General features: G+C 53.0%; 1 protein-coding gene across 1 annotated transcript; it reads left to right on the plus strand.

Moving 5' to 3' along the window:
* Positions 1-388: 388 nt before the first annotated feature.
* Positions 389-16,752, plus strand: SH3BP5L (SH3 binding domain protein 5 like). Its single transcript, XM_029585286.1, has 7 exons — positions 389-576; positions 3,372-4,355; positions 10,154-10,216; positions 11,048-11,176; positions 11,602-11,763; positions 12,367-12,540; positions 14,000-16,752. The coding sequence occupies exons 2-7, from the start codon at positions 4,170-4,172 to the stop codon at positions 14,384-14,386; spliced, it is 1,101 nt and encodes a 366-aa protein (XP_029441146.1). The 5' UTR covers positions 389-576; positions 3,372-4,169; the 3' UTR covers positions 14,387-16,752.
* Positions 16,753-19,844: the final 3,092 nt, after the last annotated feature.

Raw genomic sequence — 19,844 nt, forward strand, 5'->3', positions numbered from 1 at the left:
TTGATGCCTTGACACAAAACCACCATTGGCCATAGTGGGAAAGTGAAAACCACCAGCATTTCAGAAAGAAAAATACATTTAAAAAAAATTATTTAATTATTTCAAACATTATTTCAAAAATTATTTAATTATTTCAAACATTATTTAATTATCTCAAACATTTTTTCCCAGCCCATTCAGGTTGTCCAAAGCCGTGTACAGTCCAACATCCAACAGCGGCGCGGGCCTCGCCTCAACTGGCCACTGCTGGCAGTTCTCGGCGCGGCCGGCAGGTGGCAGCAGCCGGAACGGCGCACAGGTCCCCTCCGCGCGCCCCCTCCTGACGTGCCACTCTTCGCCGGCGAGGAATCCGATTGGGCAGCGCGAGGGAGCCAATGGGCGTGCGGGACCTGCGTTAGGGCGTGAGGGTGGAGGCGGGGAAGCCCTCGGGTTGTCAGCGCTGGGCTAGTGCGCGAGGCTCCTGGGCGAGTTACGGAATTACTCCCCCCTCTCCCAATCCAGGCACAGATGGCCGAGGAGGGGTGGGGCTGCTGTGGGAGAAGAACGGAGAGCGGTGGGGAGAAGTGACAACTGCAGGTATGGGGATGGGGGATCCAGCACTGAGTATATAACAAGAAATGGGGGAGGGGAGGGGAGGGGTGTATACATACAGTCCTGCTGTATATAACAGTGCACAGAGCGGTGTATACACAGCCATTATAAGGGTCCAGCACTGTGTATATCCAATGCATGGAGGAGGAGAGGGGTGTATACATACAGACCTGCTGTATATAACAGTGCACAGAGCGGTGTATACACAGCCATTATAAGGGTCCAGCACTGTGTATATACCAATGCATGGGGGAGGAGAGGTGTGTATACATACAGACCTGCTGTATATAACAGTGCACAGAGCGGTGTATACACAGCCATTATAAGGGTCCAGCACTGTGTATATCCAATGCATGGAGGAGGAGAGGGGTGTATACATACAGACCTGCTGTATATAACAGTGCACAGAGCGGTGTATACACAGCCATTATAAGGGTCCAGCACTGTGTATATACCAATGCATGGGGGAGGAGAGGTGTGTATACATACAGACCTGCTGTATATAACAGTGCACAGAGCGGTGTATACACAGCCATTATAAGGGTCCAGCACTGTGTATATCCAATGCATGGAGGAGGAGAGGGGTGTATACATACAGACCTGCTGTATATAACAGTGCATAGAGCGGTGTATACACAGCCATTATAAGGGTCCAGCACTGTGTATATCCAATGCATGGAGGAGGAGAGGGGTGTATACATACAGTCCTGCTGTATATAACAGTGCACAGAGCGGTGTATACACAGCCATTATAAGGGTCCAGCACTGTGTATATCCAATGCATGGAGGAGGAGAGGGGTATATACATACAGACCTGCTGTATATAACAGTGCACAGAGCGGTGTATACACAGCCATTATAAGGGTCCAGCACTGTGTATATCCAATGCATGGAGGAGCAGAGGGGTGTATACATACAGTCCTGCTGTATATAACAGTGCACAGAGCGGTGTATACACAGCCATTATAAGGGTCCAGCACTGTGTATATACCAATGCATGGGGGAGGAGAGGGGTGTATACATACAGACCTGCTGTATATAACAGTGCACAGAGCGGTGTATACACAGCCATTATAAGGGTCCAGCACTGTGTATATCCAATGCATGGAGGAGGAGAGGGGTGTATACATACAGACCTGCTGTATATAACAGTGCACAGAGCGGTGTATACACAGCCATTATAAGGGTCCAGCACTGTGTATATCCAATGCATGGAGGAGGAGAGGGGTGTATACATACAGTCCTGCTGTATATAACAGTGCACAGAGCGGTGTATACACAGCCATTATAAGGGTCCAGCACTGTGTATATACCAATGCATGGGGGAGGAGAGGGGTGTATACATACAGTCCTGCTGTATATAACAGTGCACAGAGCGGTGTATACACCGCCATTATAAGGGTCCAGCACTGTGTATATCCAATGCATGGAGGAGGAGAGGGGTGTATACATACAGACCTGCTTTATATAAGGGCACAGAGTTCAGGGAGGTGTATACACAGCCATCGTGAGCGGTCCAGCACTGTGTATATAACAGGAGATTGGGGGAGGTGTATATACACAGTCATTATAAGGGTCCAACACTGTGTATATACCAATGCATGGGGGAGGAGAGGTGTGTATACATACAGTCCTGCTGTATATAACAGTGCACAGAGCGGTGTATACACAGCCATTATAAGGGTCCAGCACTGTGTATATCCAATGCATGGAGGAGGAGAGGGGTGTATACATACAGACCTGCTTTATATAAGGGCACAGAGTTCAGGGAGGTGTATACACAGCCATCGTGAGCGGTCCAGCACTGTGTATATAACAGGATATTGGGGGAGGTATATATACACAGCCATTATAAGGGTCCAGCACTGTGTATATACCAATGCATGGGGGAGGAGAGGTGTGAATACATACAGACCTGCTGTATATAACAGTGCACAGAGCGGTGTATACACAGCCATTGTAAGGGTCCAGCACTGTGTATATACCAATGCATGGGGGAGGAGAGGTGTGTATACATACAGTCCTGCTGTATATAACAGTGCACAGAGCGGTGTATACACAGCCATTATAAGGGTCCAGCACTGTGTATATACCAATGCATGGGGGAGGAGAGGGGTGTATACATACAGACCTGCTGTATATAACAGTTCACAGAGCGCAGGGAGGTGTATACACAGTCAGTATAAGGGGCCCAGCACTGTGTATATATCCCCAGGTTATGGGGATGAGGGGGGTTCATTTTCAGTCGTTATGACATGAGGTAGCATCCCATGCCTATCTGACATGTCCTCTTTTGTGAGTTTATTGGCAGTGGGACGTTACTGCACTCCCTGCCTCCTGCTTTGCTTTATAGAGTGTATGGTAATTTAGGAGCTGAGCCACAAGTGGGGCTCGCGTCTGGGTCTGACAACGTGAAGGTTGATGTCTTCCTGCCTGTGGATGGTGGATGTGATTGCAGGTCACATGGGAACATGTTCATAATGACATGGGCCTAGACCTAGCAGGTGAACAGTATCTTCAGGTGTTTTATCATTATTTGTTACATATCCAAGGATTTGCTATTTTGGGGTCAGCAAAGAATTTGTTTACCAGGGGAACCGAATAGACTGAAGCAGCAGTAGGGGAGTGGGGAAGGCAGAGTTCCACCATCTTCCAAATCACCACAAAACACAAATATGGGTAGTGAGAGGAGGGTAGATTTCCAAGCACCAATGTCCCCTCCCCAGCTGCTGTACTTTTGTAACTGCAGACATGTCCCCTATCTGTGTTTTCTCTTCCAGTGCCTCCACGAAGATCTCCGGAAATGACGGAAGAGGGTCAGCCTTTCTGCGGCGTGCTCTGCAATGTACAGAGGGCAGCGAAGGCCACACTCCCTACCTTTGCAACTAGCGACTAAGGCGGTGCTGGAGGGTGGGGGGTGGGGCCTTGGGGACTTACCTTTTGGTCGCCTGCCTTTGATGCTTCTCCTCCAGCACCCTTGGAGGGCAGGTGACAGCTTGCTTGGCTCATCTGGGACTCGGGAAATCCGTATTTCGTACGTGGACTGCTCTTTTTGGAAGCTGACCAGGCATGTGGATTTCTGATGCTCATATTTATAAAACTGGCTCTCCAAGCTGCATCCTTATACATAGCTCGTTGTCCCCGAGACTCCCAGTCTAAAGCTTAGCACGTTTCAGTCCATGCTTATTTATATTTACTTGTAACTAAAAATCCAGGTAATAGTATAAACTGACACTTGCATTTCTCATATAGAATTATCTTTCTTACCCCGGGCTCTGCATATAGCTCTCACACTTGGAACTTTCTGGCCCAGGGCCCCTTATACAAATCTCTCGCGCTGCCTGTATCCCACAGCCCCGATACAGATCGTCTGCTCGGTGCCTCTCTAAAGTCAAGGTTAAGGGCCCCAGCGATCAGCTCTCATGTTTTCAGGACGGCTAGCACAGATTCCACTCAAGCGTAGAGCCTTCCCTCTCATGCACTGTGCTTCTGCCTTGGTGAGGGGTCTGACACCCACTTCTCTCTGAACCCGGCAGGGTTCTCACGGGAGCCATAGGGAGGGCTGGGGCAGCCGAGGCATGGAGGTGAGGGACGGCAGAGAGACACCGCCGGGGGAGCTGCGGCTCCCTACGCCCGGGGCTGAGGGGAGAGGACAGATGACTTTGGAGGCCCCCAGGGAAGTGTTTTGCGAGATGGGGACAAAGACAAAGAGAAAGGAAGAGGAGCAGGCAGAGGAGGAGGAAGAGCTGGATCCCAGGATACAGGTGAGAACTTGTGTTATTTGACTTCCTAGGGGGGGCCAGCAGATCAGATTGCTTGAATAGTAGATAACCACCTCTTCCCCCTCACCAACTTTCCCCCCTAATCCCTAGTGTATGATGTTAGTGATTTGCTGGGTTATAAATTACAATTGTATGTTAATGTAGCGTCAGAAGCCTGGGGCTAGCGTTTTCATGTGGAATCTGCTTGTGCAAAGGGGGCCCAGGCCAGTCTGCCGAAGTTAGGAGCCTGTAAAGAGGGAGGGAGGGATTCAAGGCGTGGCTGGACATTGCACAGGCTGGGTTGCATTCAAATGTATCAGACGTCTTAAGGGTCGGAATTCCGATCTGGGCCCTAACCTGTTGGCGAGAGGAGGGGTGTGTCCGCTGTTTTCCTGCAGCGGAGGCTAAGGAAAAAAAAGCCCATGCTCTGAAACCCAAAACTCTGCAGGACCTTTGTCCTTAGATTTAACCCCAAAGAGGGGGCAGCCTTTCACACCTGCGTCGGCGTCCTCTATTCCAGAAGCTGTGGGGCATGGGACTGGCTTCTTGTGTCCGGCTATTTATGTGCCCCCAGACTAAGCATGCTTTCACTTATTACTGGGGGTTTTGAAGTGTCTAACATAGGCAGTATCCTGTGACACCCGGGTGGGGGGGGGAACTTTGGGATGTCTGGGTATTGCCGCGGAATCCCCCCCTCTGGCTCATCTGTGGTGCGGGGTTCGGCTCTTAGCAGTGATAGCATTGTGGATTTATATTTAAACTCGGCCCAAGGAGCATGCCTGCTTGTTTTCTCTGCCAACTATGCTTCATTCTATTGAGCTTCTGAATCTGGATCCTAAGTATTGCAATGACAGGGGCTCCCTCCTCCCTGGGGCTCTAAACACCACTTCTATGGCATCCCCAGCCCTGGCTGACCCGGGGAACAGAAAAACAGGTCCTTCCCTGTACGTAGCCTGTTCAGTCCAGACTCCTGGGTTTTGCCTCGCTGCCAGCAGATGGAGACAGAGAGAGTCTTACTGACACTGCTACTTAACCCGAGGTGCCACCTGCAGTCCCTCGGTATTTCTCTGTCTCCAGCAGATGGTGGATCGTGCAAAACCTGCAGTTCTGCACTCAGAGAAACATTATTCAGATTGAGAGAGAGCCTTGCTCCCAGGGAGTTGTTAGGTCCTGGTGGGACCATTGCCCTTGGTTGAGGCGGACGAGCTGGGGGTTGGTGACCCTTTAGACCACCAGATTTAGTGTCAAACTGGTGGTCCAGATCCCTCCCCTTCACGAGGCCACTGAGGTGGCTTGAGGCTGTGCGAAGCAGCCTTTCCCTCTTGCAGCTCTGTGTTCCAGCCTACCCAGGGAAGTATTACTGTTGTTTTCTCCTTGGTAAAGTTAAAATACGACTTTCCTGGCTTCCTGTTAGGGTGGCAGGGGGCTTTTTGACTTCACGGTGGCAGAACGTGCGAGGTGGGCGGCTGTTGCAGGAAAGCTTCCCTCCATGTATGTGATGGTGCGCAGTTCAGTGTGCTGCGCTTGTGGCTTGACTCTGTCGCGGCCTGTTTGCACTGGGTTGTGTTCAGGCTGTTTGTCGGACAGTGAGGGGTCGTTGGATGGCCCTACCGCTGTGACAAAGCAGAAACAGGCTCCCACTCCTGCTCCTCAATTGCGTCGGGGTTCGTGCCATGTCAGGGTTTCTCTCTCTCTGTCGGCGTGGGAACGGCAGCCGTTTTGAATACTCTGGTGGCCTTGGCCATGCTGGTGGGTGGAGGAGGGAGGATTCCCCTCCGAGGCTGTCCCCGGGGTGGCCCAGAAGGGGAGGATTTTCCTATTCTCCCGGTTCTAGAGTCCTCTCAGCCAGTCCTCAAGGCCTTTTTCCACAGATTTTGTTCTTTTGTTGCATGAGGCCTATTCGGCTAAAGCAGTTTGCTGCAGAGCCACATTTGGGGGCCCAGGTCCAGCCTTCAGAGGGTCTAGTTATGGGTCTCAAGCTGGGGCAGGCAAAGAGAAAGCGGCCTTCTCACGTCCGGCGTGTGTTAGGCCTTTCTTCAGGTTCAGGAGATGCAGTTGATGAGTCTGAGGACTCAGATGCTGCTCCAGATGTGATGGGGGTGCCACCGGCTGTTGATCAGGTGGGGGATCCAGAAGAGATTCCAGTTATCGAAGGAGATGACCCCAGGATGGTCCATCTCTTTCATCGGAGGAACTGTGGCCCTTGATTCCTCAGGTCCTGCAGGAGCTCAGTCTCAAGGTTCTTCAAGAGGACTCTGACTTGAAAGGGGCTGATCTGGTCCTTGATGGGCTGAGGGGTCCAGCAAAAACCTTCCTGTACCACAAGTCCGTGAAAAAGTTGGTGGATTGAGAGTGGGGTATTCCCGACGCCGGCTTGAGAGTGGGGAGGGCTATGGCGAAGCTTTATCCTCTGCCCGAGCAGACTTTGGGGCTGTAGTTCCAATTCCCCACAAAGAACGAGGCACAGGAAGGTATTCCATGCCAAAGAAGGGGAAGGCACCTTTCACCCAATACTGGACTTAAAAAGAGTGAATGCAGCTCTGAAAGTTCCGCATTTCCAAATGGAGACCCTGAGATCAGTCATAGCGGCAGTGCACAAAGACGAGTTCCTGGCTTCTCTAGTTTTGACAGACGCGTATCTACACATAGCCATCCACTCAGAACATCAACTGTTTCTGCGGTTCATGGTTCTGGGTCAGCATTTTCAGTTTCAGGCTCTCCCGTTTGATCTGGCAACGGTACCACGCACTTTCACCAAGGTTATGGTGGTGGTGGTGGCAGATTTACATCGGGAAGGAGTTCTGGTGCACCCCTATCTAGATGGCTAGTTCATCAGGGCGAAGTCGGAGGCCCTCTGTCGTCAGTCAGTTCAGAAAGTGCTCTGGTGGCTCGAGTCTCTCGGCTGGGTGGTGAACCTGGCAAAGAGTCACCTGGTTCCCTCACAGTCCCTAGAGTATCTGGGGGCTCGCTTCGATATTCAGGATGGCAGAGTGTTTCTCACAGAGGAGAGAGTGCAGAAGCTGCAGGGGCAGGTTCATCAGTTGTTGAGACTGGCGGTGCCCATGGTCTGGGATTATTTACAGGTCCTGGGCTCTATGGCTTCAACCTTGGAGTTGGTGCCGTGGGCGTTTGTGCATATGCGGCCTCTGCAGGAGGCTCTTCTCTCCCGTTGGAATCCGCTGTCGGAGGAGTTTCATCTTCCCCTGCCACTCGAGGGAGTCAGCAGGGACAGTCTGTCTTGGTGGTTCCTTCGTTCAAACCTGGACCATGGTGTGGAGCTGGAGGTTCTGGATTGGGTGATTCTTACTACCGATGCCAGACAGTCTGGTTGGGGAGCAGTTTGTCAGCGACAGTCAACACAGGGCTGGTGGTCCAAGAAAGAGGCTTCTTAGTCTATCATTCGGTTAGAGACCAGAGCAGTGCGTTTCGCCGTACTTGCTTTTCTGCCGTTAGTGAGAGGTCGATCAGTGAGGGTCCTGTTGGACAATGCGACGAAGATGGCCAACATCAACCGGCAGGGAGGAATCAAGAGTCGGGCAGTAGCCCACAAGGCTCAGGAGTTGATTCTTTGGGCGGAGCAACACTTAGAGAGGATAGCGGCGTCACACATTGCGAGGGTCAACACCATGCAAGTGGATTTTCTGAGTCGCAGTGTGTTAGATCCAGGAGAGTGGGAGCTGTCGGAAATTGCGATGCAGCTCATCCATGAGAAGTGGGGCTGTCCTCAGGTGGATCTAATGGTGACTCTTCAAAACACTAAGGCGTTTCGGTTTTTCAGTCGACAGAGAGCACGGAGCCGAGGGCATCAATGCTCTGTTTCTCCCTTGGCCTTAGGAGGTTCTCCTTTTTGTTTTTCCTCTTTGGCCTCTAGTAGCCAAGGTGTTGCGACAGATAGAGAAACATCCAGGAGATGTAATTTTGGTGGCCCAAGAGTAGCCCCGTTGGCCTTGGTTTGTGGATCTCATCAACTTGGCCATGGACAGACTGCTATGCTTCGGCCATCTAGCGGATCTTCTTCATCAGGGCCCCATATTTTCAGATCAGGCAGCACACTTTTGTCTAGTGGCCTGGCTTTTGAGAGGTGGCGCTTGAGACGCAGGTGGTATCCTGAAGCAGTTATTACTACTATGTTACAGGTTAGGCGAAAGTCTACATCTCTTTTGTATGTGCGGGTCTGGAAGGTTTTTGAGACCTGATATATTGCTAATGGGGTACAAGCTCTCAAAGCTATGGCGTCTCATATTTTGCCCTTTCTTCAGGAGGGTTTGGTCAAAGGTTTGCCTTTAACTCTCGCAGGGTCAAGGTGGCTGCTCTAGGTTGTCTCTGAGGTAAAGCAGAGGGGTTTCCTCTGTCCACTCATCCTGATGTTACTTGGTTTCTCTGGGGGGGGGGGGGTGCAAAGAATTCACATCCTCCGGTAAGGAGAGTTTGTCCATCCTGGAACCTTAATCTTGTCCTCAGAGGTTTGTGTGAGGCTCCCTTCGAACCGTTAAGGAGAGCAACTTTTAAAGATTTAACCGTTAAGGTCGTTTTCCTTGTGGCCATATTTTCAGCTAGAAGAATTTCAGAGTTACGGGCTTTGTCTTGCTGGGATCCTTTCCTGCAGATTTCAGACTCGGGGGTGTCATGTACGGGACCTTCTTTTCTGCCTAAGGTGGTCTCAGTGTTTCATGTGAATCAGACAGTGGAGCTCCCAGCCTTTCCTGAGATGGACTCATCTCTACCCCATGTAAGGGAGCTTAGGCTCTTAGACGTGTGGAGATCCTTGTTGAGGTATCCGAAGGTGACTACTGACTAGAAGGTCGGATCACCTATTTGTTTTGTGGAGCGGTTTGAAAAGAGGTTGTCAAGCATCTAAGACCACTGTTGCGCGTTGGCTTAAGGAGGCCATTGGTTTGTCATAGATCGCTAAGGGTTGACCGGTTCCTGATGGTTTGAGAGCCCTATCGACGTGTTCTTAGGCAGCCTCGTGGGCGGAGGCTCAGCAGGTTTCTCCACAAGAGATTTGCAGGGCAGCGACGTGGAAGTTGGGGATCCGGCATCCAGGTCTTTTAGTGAGAGTGTTTTGCGAGCGGGACTCTCCAGGTCCCACCCTCGTTAGGGAGCTTAGGTACATCTCAGGAGTCTGGACTGATCTGGATAAGTACAGGGAAAGGAAAATTGGTTCTTAAACCTGCTAATTTTCATTCCTGTAGTACCACAGATCAGTCCAGAGTCCCGCCCAATCCGTGAAGGAGGAGAGTTGTCTGCTCTTTTCTTGGCATAGAACGCAGTCTTGTTTGGGTTCATACTTTTCGGTTTTTATATGTTAACACTTCTAAAGAGGTCACCATCACCCGGTTCTTGAGGGAAAAGTTAGGAATTTATCATCAAGTCTTAAGTTTTGGTATACAGTCTTTATGCTTGGGTACAGGTCAATACTGAGAAACTTCAGTAAAATTTGTCTCCATCTGCTGGCAGGGATGAATAACCCCAGGAGTCTGGACTGATCCGTGGTACTACAGGAGCGACAATTAGCAGGTAAGAACCAATTTTCCTTTCTGCATGAATCACCAGACCAGCCCTGGCTCCTTCATTTCCTGTTTCTGAAAGATGAAGTGTTTTCCTGCTTATTCTTGAACAGCAGATTAGTAATGTCCTCCGAAGCAGTCTGGGCCTGTTTCCGCCATCGGGCCTCGCTGCACTAATTCCTGGGGGAGTGGGCAGTGGGTGGGACCCAGATGCATGGGAGCAAGATCGACTGACTCAGAACCGAGCCTTAGAAGTGTCTCTGTTTCTCCCTCCCCCCCTCTCTTCCACAGGAGGAGCTGGAACAGCTAAACCAAGCCAGCGAGGAGATCAACCGCGTGGAGCTGCAGCTGGATGTGAGTGTGGAGGCCGCATGGCTGTCTCCGGATCTTGTCAGCCCATGGGCTTAACTAGTCAGGGCAGCAGGGCCTGAGAAGTAGTTCCTCTTCTGTTCCTACCCCCTCCCACCACCTTACAGCCAGTGGATGCCACGGAGGGGATTTAAATATTGTTGGAACAGATTTGGAGGGCAGTGGGGCGAGCAGAGTTGGGTGAAAGACCTGGATGGGGGGAGGGGGGGGGGGATATGGCGAACAAGCCGATGTTGGTTTGTGTGTGGCAATTTATATAATCATCTACCCGAGAGTGAGACTTTCCAGCTGGACAGACTGGGGGCCAGTTGGTCTGCCGTCATTTTGCTGTGTTACTGTATAACAGTGACTGGGATTCCCAGTCCCAGTGGGGCTTATAAAGCTGAGAGCAGTATCTGAACTTGGGTCACGCCTCCCACTGCCGCTGAAGCCGGCGTAGCACCGTCCTCCAGGATGCCTGTGCTGGGAACGCGAGAATGGAATTGGGTGACCTGCCTCCATCTTGGCGGGCACAGGGGGGCGCTGAACGCAGAAAATGAGCCCCTTCCTCAAGCGCGGCGAGCCTGCGCGCTGAGAAGCAGCTGGAAAGCAGCGGTCCCGGCCTAGCCCTACTGAACGTTTGAATGCAAGTTTTCAGGGGTGGCTAAGAGCCTCCTGCCTCGAGTGACACTAGTAAGGCCCGGGAATGCCCCTGGCAGAAGTGCTGGGGCCGAGAGGACGGAGGGAGCCAATGTTTGGTCTCCTCGAGTAAGGGGGCTTCGGATTGAAGCAGGAGCTCTTGGGAGGGAAACGACGTTCACATCTCCGCTTTCGCAGGAAGCCCGGACCACGTACCGGCGGATTCTGACCGAGTCGGCCAGGAAACTGAATGCCCAGGGGTCTCAGCTGGGGAACTGCATCGAGAAGGCCAGGCCGTACTATGAAGCCCGCCGGCTGACCAAAGAGGTAAGACGCCCTTTGAGCGCCCACCCACGTGCACGACGAGCGCACCCTTGCACCAGGCCTCGGACCTCTGCTGCCACTCGGCTATCAGACAGATCATGCAAGAGTCAGGAAACCCCCTCTTATCTTGAATTCTTTAGACAGAGAGTCAAGCACCTCCTCCCAGCACGCGTAACCCAATAGCAGGTCCAGCCGTTCTTTCCCTCCTTCCTCCTGTTTCTTTTCTTCCATTGCCATGCTGTCCCCATCTCTGGTTTGGTCCTCCTTGCTCATGTCTAGCTTTTCCCCTTTTATCTGTCTTTGTCAGTCTTCCCGTTTTCCCTTCTCCTCTTCCTTATTCTGTCTCTCACTGTCCCTCCACACCCTCATGCTTGGGCTCCCTTCCCTCACGCTCTTATTTTTTTTTCCTTCACCTCCGGCCTGTCAAGGCCCAGCAGGAAACGCAGAAGGCAGCCCTGCGCTTCGAGCGAGCGGTCAGCATGCACAACGCCGCGCGGGAGATGGTCTTCGTGGCCGAGCAAGGCCTGATGGCTGACAAGAACCGGCTGGACCCCACCTGGCAGGAGATGCTGAACCATGCCACCAGCAAGGTCAGGGAGGGCAGCCATTTCTGTGCGAGTGAGGGAAGTTTGTTTCACGACGGCCTCAGATAGGTGTGTGATGGCGGCTGTGTGCGGTTGTCGTGATTGTATGGTGCAATTTGATGGGGGTGGGGGGCTGTGAGAGGTGGTCGGTGACTTTGAATGGTGGTGCAAGGGGGATGTTCCATATTCTAGGCGATGGAATCAGGTGAGCTTGTGGGGACGTAGAAACAGAATGGGAGAGGAAAGGAGACACAGAGCGCGCCGGCTGGTTTGCTGATCTAGTAGCATCGGCCCAAAGTCCACATCTCTCAGTGGGGTTGAAAATCCCAGCCGTTGAATGCTGGCAATACCTGCAGGAGGGATTCGGGGGGGGGGGGGGGGGGTACACGCCTACCAGGTTCCACAGGGAGCCATGATTTGTGGCCAGCACTGCAGTGGCTGGGGTTTTGAGGGGAATGCAAATGAGAGAAAACCGCAGGGGACCTGCGAGCCAGTACCCCCAGTCAACTCCCAGAGCCGTCGTAGGGAACCGCCAGGCCCAAATATTCAGGCGTGAGAGAGAGATGTGGTTCTGTATTGACCACTGCTCCCTCCTTCCCCCGCGGGCAGGTGAATGAGGCGGAGGAGGAGCGGCTGCGGAGCGAGCGGGAGCACCAGCAGGTCACCCAGCAGTGCCAGCAGGCCGAGGCCAAGGTGCAAGCCCTGCAGAAGTCCCTGAAGAGGGTCATCGTCAAGAGCAAGCCCTACTTCGAGCTAAAGGCCCAGTTCAACCAGATCTTGGAGGTGAGCGAGGTCTTCTCCCATCTCGAGGCAAAAACTGGAACCAGCGCACCAGCTGAGCTCTCACCAGTGACTTGTCCAGAAGGGGCATTATTGGCAGGATCTTGGGGAGAGGGGAGTGAGGCCGAAGGGGTTCCACCAATGGACAATTCATAGGGCTAAAACGACCCCCAAGTGCTGAGAGGGGCGGGAAGTATAACAAGAGAAACCCGGGCCCAGAAGGGACAGTGAGGGCGAGAGAGCCCAGTGTGTCAGGCCTCAAAGGTCTGGAGGAAGGAGAGCAGAGAGATTCAGTTGAGCAAAGGCCTGAGCCGAGCACAGCGGGTAAAGCTCAAACTGACGATGGTCGAGGAGAGTGAAGGCACTTTAAAAGTGCGCTGGAGGCGTGTACGCTAACGGTGTGACATTTAAGAAGGTGGGTTTTGTAATCGCGTACTGCTCGTGGTGCCGATTCCCCGGCGCATGGATGGGAGCCCATCCCCCCCCTGGAGAGATCTGGCTGGAAATGTCAGACCCTCTCCTGTCCGACTTGTCCAATGGGGAGACCCCCCCCCCCCCCCCCCCCGATACATGCAGACAGAAGGCTCTAGGTTGAGGAAATCTGCTTCAAGATGAAAGGGGAGCCGGGAGAAGAGGGATGAGGGAGTTTTACCGGAATAAACCACTTCAGACAGGTGGGGGGAAGGTGGCATCTGATCGGATGAGCAGATGACAGTTTCGAACACGGAAAGAGGGACAGCCCCTCCCGCAAGGTGCGAGCCCGCTGAGATTCGCCTGCTCTAGCCCAGCCCAGCCTTTCAGGAGGTCCGTACCGAACGTTCATGTGAGAGATTTGCGTGCTCCGTTTCCCATTGTACGCCAGCCTCTCTCGCGCGCATGTTCGTCCCGGGTTCCCTGAAAACCCCCAACTTGGCTGGCTTCTGAATCGGCTGCTGTAGAGCAGAAACCGAGGGGCTGCGAGGTAAAGACTGCAGCGGAAGAGGGGGAAACCAGTAGGAGGGGAGAGATTTGGGGGGGTCCTGGGCAGAAGGGGGGGCAGCAGACGGGACCGGGAGGAGCAGGATGAAGGAAGATGGGGGGGAATGAAATGTCGGGGTGTGATTCCAGCTCGGGGAATGAGGTTCGGGAGGGAGTGTTCCAGCTCCAAGGAAAGAGGGATGGGATAAAAAGGTAGAGGAAACCAGAGAGGCGGAGCCGTTGGGATTGCCTGGATGAACCCAACCCAACTGTAAGTGCAGATGAGAAGGATTGAGCCAGGGCTGCGGAGAGTTATTGAGCAGCACGGGAAGCTTTGAGAGGTGAAGACTCCCAGCAGGGGCAGAATGTAGGCTGGAAATGGCCCAGGAGGGAAGGGTTGGAGGGACCGGAGATGTCCTGGTGAAGTGCTAAGTTTGAGGGACAGGACCCAACCAAGTGCCTCATGGTCCAATTTTCTTTTTTTTTTTTCTTTCCCTCCTGGCAGGAGCACAAGGCAAAAGTGACCGAGCTGGAGCTGAAGGTGTCCCAGGCCAAAACGCGCTATTCAGTGGCCCTGCGCAACCTGGAGCAGATCAGCGAGCAGATCCACGCCCGGCGCCTCCAGCGCCTCATATCCCGCCGGGCCTCCCCGGTGGGGGCCGAGTCGGGCTCCCTCTGCCCCTCGGCAGGGGCCGACTGCTCCTCCTCGGACACGGTCTCCGTGCTGAGCCTCCAGACGGTGGCCTCGGACCTGCAGAAGTTCGACTCAGTGGAGCACCTCTTGGGGCTGTTGGACGTGGCCAGCTTGAGCAGCGAGGAGGTGAGGCCCGAGCCGCAGGAGCAGCGGCGTGGGCAGAGTCACTTCAGGCACCACCGCAGCGTCAGCTTGTGAAGAAGGAGCGGGCGAGGGCAGCTTGGCCAAGGGCTGAGGGAGAGAACGAGGGGAGATGTTTGCTCGGAGCGCCCAGAGACTGAGGAGAGCGAGAGAGGAGGGATATGGAGCATGAGAAAAAGGGGAGATGCCGATGGTAACGCGGTCCAAGCTTTGACATTTTAACCCTATGTTTCCCATCCCTCTGCGGATCGTCCTTTCGTCTGCTCTGATGCTTCCAGGCGAGCATCGTAGTTTTGCATGCCCTTCAGCAAGAGAGTCCTTGGAGCTTCTCCCTTCCTCTTTCCGATTTTCCCCCCCCCCCCCCCCACCTCCCTGTTTCTCTCTCTCCTCCCACTTTCTCCTCTCTGCCACATGATCTCTCGTTCTCTCTCTCCCCCTCAAGATCGCCATCCAGTCCTGGAACTCCCCGGTCCCTTCTGGAGCGCCGCCGCTCGCAAACCCAAACTCTCCTTTCTTTGAACGGAAGTTTGCTTGCAAGGTCGGACGATGGACAACTCAAGAATGCAGTTTGTCTTAACTTAAAAAAAAGCACAGCGCGCGCAGCGAAACGAAGACTCCTTCCTTGGATGGCGGAAGCCAACGCGAACGAAGAACCTGTTCGGCGCGGAACGTTAATTGCTTAGCAGCGCACGAGGGGGACGTGACGTCTCGACCCTTGTTCTGTTGGGCATCCTCTCAAGCCATGCACTGCTCCAAGCTTTTCTATCTCACTCTGACCCTGGGTTTTTTTTTGGGGGGGTGGGTTTTTAAGCTCTCCCCACTGACAGATTTCTAAGAGCTTACGTTTACAGAGCTGACGTTTTTCTTTGAAGGAGACCTGCATCTACTCTGGCTTTTGTAGCCCAGTGCACTGGCCCCCCCCCCCCCCCCCCAATGGGATGAGGAGCCACTTCTCGGCCTTCCGCGCTATTCTCGGCGCTTTACGTGCAGCCACGTCCGCGAGGTGGGGGGAGAGGGAGGGGGGGAGGGGCTGCGGTGAAGCTCAGCACCGCGGCGCCCCCCTTCCCCCCCCACTGTACTGAGATCCCTAGCGGCAGGGGGGGGGGGGGACACACAAAGCAGGCGGCGCTTCTGAAAGCTTTCGTTGGTTCGTTTTCGGGTGGGCGCTAACGAAAGGAAGAAGTGGGAAGGGGACCACAGGACTGAGAACATTTAAAAATAAATGAATAAAATGTTGGCTAGAAGTGTAGCAGCAGCAATCAGGGCCCCCCCCCCCCCCTGACGAGCGGGGGTTACCCTGGGCTCTTCTATCGAAATGTTGACGGGAAAAGAGTAGATTTTTAACAATTTATTTATTGAAAAGTTTAGTTGTTTGTTTTTTTTTTTTCTGTGTATTTTTGGACTTGAAGTACGATTTTGATTGTGAGATCTTTCCTTTTAACAAGGAAAACAATGTATTTTTTGATTGTGCTCTATCTTAGAGCATCAGGGAGAGGGCGAGTGCTGGTTTTCTTTTTTTAATTCCTCGGTTTCTTGTTGACACTAAGTCGTATCTTGGGGCAATTTAGCCTGTTTTTTTTTTTTGTTTTTTGTTGGGGGGGGGGGGGGGGGGGGGGGGGGAAATTGCGCTTTTCCACTCAGCGGCAGTTGATTTTTGAAGGTTTCCTGACTGCAGTTAGTTCGGCTCGTTCTGACAGTTCCGGGGAGGAGGGGGGTAATGGATCCTGGCATTCGTTCCTATCCCGGTTCAGAGGATAAAAAGGGATCCCGGTACATTTATCCCAGTTAAGGGTTCCAGCTCTGCACGGTCGTCCCTCTCTTGAGCGTGCAACACGGGTCACCCGTTTCCAAGATTTGTGGCCTGATTGTCCATGAATGGCCACAGCAAAACCTGTTGGGGATCACTTGTCAAAGGATTTCGGTGTCCGACCCCCTGAATCGGGCCGTGTTGAAAACCAGCTCGAGCTGAACTCCTAAATTTAGGGGCCTAAAAAGTACCTACAGAAATGTAGGTACCAAGCGTATTTTGCAAATTGCCCCCTCTTTTTCTGCCTGGGATGCTTCCTCCTGCTCAAAGCGGGAGGGCTGGCGTCATTCTAAAGGATCAGAAAACCAAGATGGCCGCCCTCCTGAGCCCTCTTTTGATTGTCATTTCTTTCTTGGATGGTTTTGTTAGTTTGTTTGCTTGAGAACCTGAAATTGGAGCAAGGAGTTGTGTATTTTTATTCAGTGCAATTTGTGAGACCTCTCCTTGCAGCCCTCTTTGTGTGACTTACTCGATCCCGGGCCACAGCTGGAGAGTTCTTCTGCATCTAGCTGCTATGAGGGTTGCACTTGATGGAGGCAGCCGAGCGGCTGGACACGCATGTCCTCTTACCCTGGTGCGCTGTGTCAGTTTTAAATAAAGACGAGGGGAATCCTCACTGCGGCTGGAGTCTTTATTTGCTTGCTCTGCTCTGCTCTCGCACAGTTCCTGACTGCTCTCACTCTCTAGGAGCTTTTTCAGAGTTGCAGGCTGAGAGCTGTTGCATCTCGTGTTGTGGGAATTCCTGACCTGGCTCTTTGGGTGCCATCACTGGGAGCAGGCATGTTTGGAAGAAGGGCATGCTTTGCCATCACCCACAGTAGAATCTGATTGCTTGGTGCACAAATATTTTTCAGCGGACAGGCAACTCTAGAACAAGAAGTCATAATATGAGGTTGAAGACAGAGGGTAGACTCTGGCTTTAAATTTTTTATTAAACAACAATAAAATGTACAACACTGCCAGATAATACATATTCCCTGTACATACTAGATAATCCAGAATCCTGAGTTTTGCCTCCCTGCCAGCAGATGGAGACAGAGAAAGTTTCACTGACACTGTACGTGACCCGGGGTGCCACCTGCAGTCCCTCGGTATTTCTCTGTCTCCAGCAGATGGTAGATGGTGTTACAACCTGCAGTCTGGAGTGTATATAAAAAGAAAAAGAGAATAGAGATCTCCAGTTCCTCCCAGGGGGTTGTTAGGTTCCGGTGAGGCCATTCCCATCTCCAGCAACTAAGAATACACTGACTCATAAAAACCCACTTTCACTTTTCCATCTTTCAAAAATTAAGTCCCAGCTTCTAACTCTAAGAAAGAACCTCTGGACATATTGGTGCCAGATAGCCAAAAACATTTTCTTAGCGACAAGGATAGTAGATGGCATGGTAGGGCCTTTTAGAGTAAGCGGTGAAGGCAAAAAAGCTGGGGATGGGTACAGAGGATCCTCAGAGGTGGGGGAGTGAGGAGTAAAGCCTGGGAGGGGCACAGAGGATCCTCAGGGTTGGGGGAGTGAGGGGTAAAGCCTGGGAGGGGGGCACAGGGGATCCTCAGGGTTGGGGAAGTGAGGGGTAAAGCCTGGGAGGGGGGCACAGAGGATCCTCAGGGGTGGGGAAGTGAGGGGTAAAGCCTGGGAGGGGGGCACAGAGGATCCTCAGGGGTGGGGGAGTGAGGGGTAAAGCCTGGGAAGGGCACAGGGGATCCTCAGGGGTGGGGGAGTGAGGGGCTGAAGCCTGGGAGGGGCACAGGGGATCCTCAGGGGTGGGGGAGTGAGGGGTAAAGCCTGGGCAGGGGCACAAAGGATCCTCAGGGTTGGGGGAGTGAGGGGTAAAGCCTGGGAAGGGCACAGAGGATCCTCAGGGTTGGGGGAGTGAGGGGTAAAGCCTGGGGAGGGCACAGAGGATCGTCAGGGGTGAGGGAGTGAGGGGTAAAGCCTGGAAGGGGCACAGAGGATCCTCAGGGGTGGGGGAGTGAGGGGTAAAGCCTGGGGGGGGGGCACAGGGGATCCTCGGGTGTGGGGGAGTGAGGGCTAAAGCCTGGGAGGGGCACAGAGGATCCTCGGGGGTGGGGGAGTGAGGGGTAAAGCCTGGGAGGGGGCACAGAGGATCCTCGGGGGTGGGGGAGTGAGGGGTAAAGCCTGGGAGGGGCACAGAGGATCCTCAGGGGTGTGAGAGTGAGGGGTAAAGCCTGGGAGGGGGCACAGAGGATCCTCAGGGGTGGGGGAGTGAGGGGTAAAGCCTGGGAGGGGCACAGAGGATCCTCAGGGGTTGGGGGAGTGAGGGGTAAAGCCTGGTACAGGCAGAAACGATTCCTGGTTATGGAGAAGTGAAGGGAATGCTAGAGATCAGCCGAAGTCTGTGCCATTGCACCAGGAAGTGGGCAGAGGAGGTGGGAATAGTAGTCCCATGTGTGTATCAGTGACAGGACATCATTCTCCATGCTGCATTGAGGCATAGGATCCGTGTGTGTGTGTTTGTGTTGGCATTCGTGACTCTTCAAACATGGCTGCTCCATGAAGGAGCCATTTAAATAATTAAACAAGATTATTGGAGAATCATTGAATCGCTATAGCACCAGGTTCATCTTGGGACTATGAGCTAGCCGTGGTAAGAGTGACTCCCTCCTGTGATGCATCCGCATGCGTGTGTGTGTGTCTCTCTGCTCCGTGCCTCCCTGTGGGTAACGCCTGCGCGCATATTTCTGGGGTTTCCCTCTCGGCGTCTCTCCCAGGAGCCCTCGCATCCTGCAAGTGTTCGAAGGGAGCCCTTAGTGGAGTTAACCCCAGCACGAGCATCCCCTGCAAGGGACTCTTGAGCATGTGTACACCCCAGTCTCCTGCCCCCAGGAGAGACTCAAAGGCAGCTCTTGAGGTCACTCTTACTAAGATAAGAGGATTTTAATGAAACGAATGTAATTGTGTGGTAGAGCAGTTCACACGCAAGCATAGTTGGGGGGGTGGGGTTTCCCCCCATCTTAGGGTCTTCTTTACCAGTGTCCCCAGAGCCATGCGAATGGGCGAAAAGCCTCGGGGAGTTTTCACAGAAGAATTTACCGGCCTGTTCCAAGCAAGGGTGAGGCTTCCCTTCCAGCGATCTGCCTGTGTCCCCCTTTCCCCACAACTGCACCGAAAGCGAGAAGTGATGGAGCCACCGGTCACCTTTGTCTATTTCATGAGCTTCTCTCGTTCGATCTCCATTCTCATGCCCAGAAGCAAAACTTGATTTGTTAGTCTTTGTGGCAAAAAAACCCCCCACAATTCAATCTTTGTTCTATGTACACCATATCCATGGTAATTAACAATCTGGTTATATGTAAACCGAAGCGATATGTACCAGTACATGATCTTCGGTATATAAAAGTCTTTAAATGAATGAATGAATGAATGAATGAATGGCAGCCAGAAACCACATAAGTAAGAGAGAGGGCCCGAGCCTGGGCAATGCTTCTCTGTCTCTGGAACCTTCCACCCTGCCATCCCCACTGTAAGCTCAAGCCTGGACACCCGAAAAGAGCTTAGGAGTCATGAAGCTGGGCAGCGCTCCTCTAGTCCTCTGGGGTTTTGCCCGCCCCCCCCCCCCCCCTGCAGGTTCCTAGAGTGACGGGAGGAGGGGAGGGCAGGACCGAGACGGGGCCGAAAAGCATGGGGAGCGCAGCAGGGACAAACAAGAACGTGTGCTGTACTGGGTCAGACCAAGGGTCCATCAGGCCCTG

Source organism: Rhinatrema bivittatum, chromosome 19 (assembly GCF_901001135.1).
Source record: "Rhinatrema bivittatum chromosome 19, aRhiBiv1.1, whole genome shotgun sequence".
Classification (NCBI taxonomy): Eukaryota; Metazoa; Chordata; class Amphibia; order Gymnophiona; family Rhinatrematidae; genus Rhinatrema; species Rhinatrema bivittatum.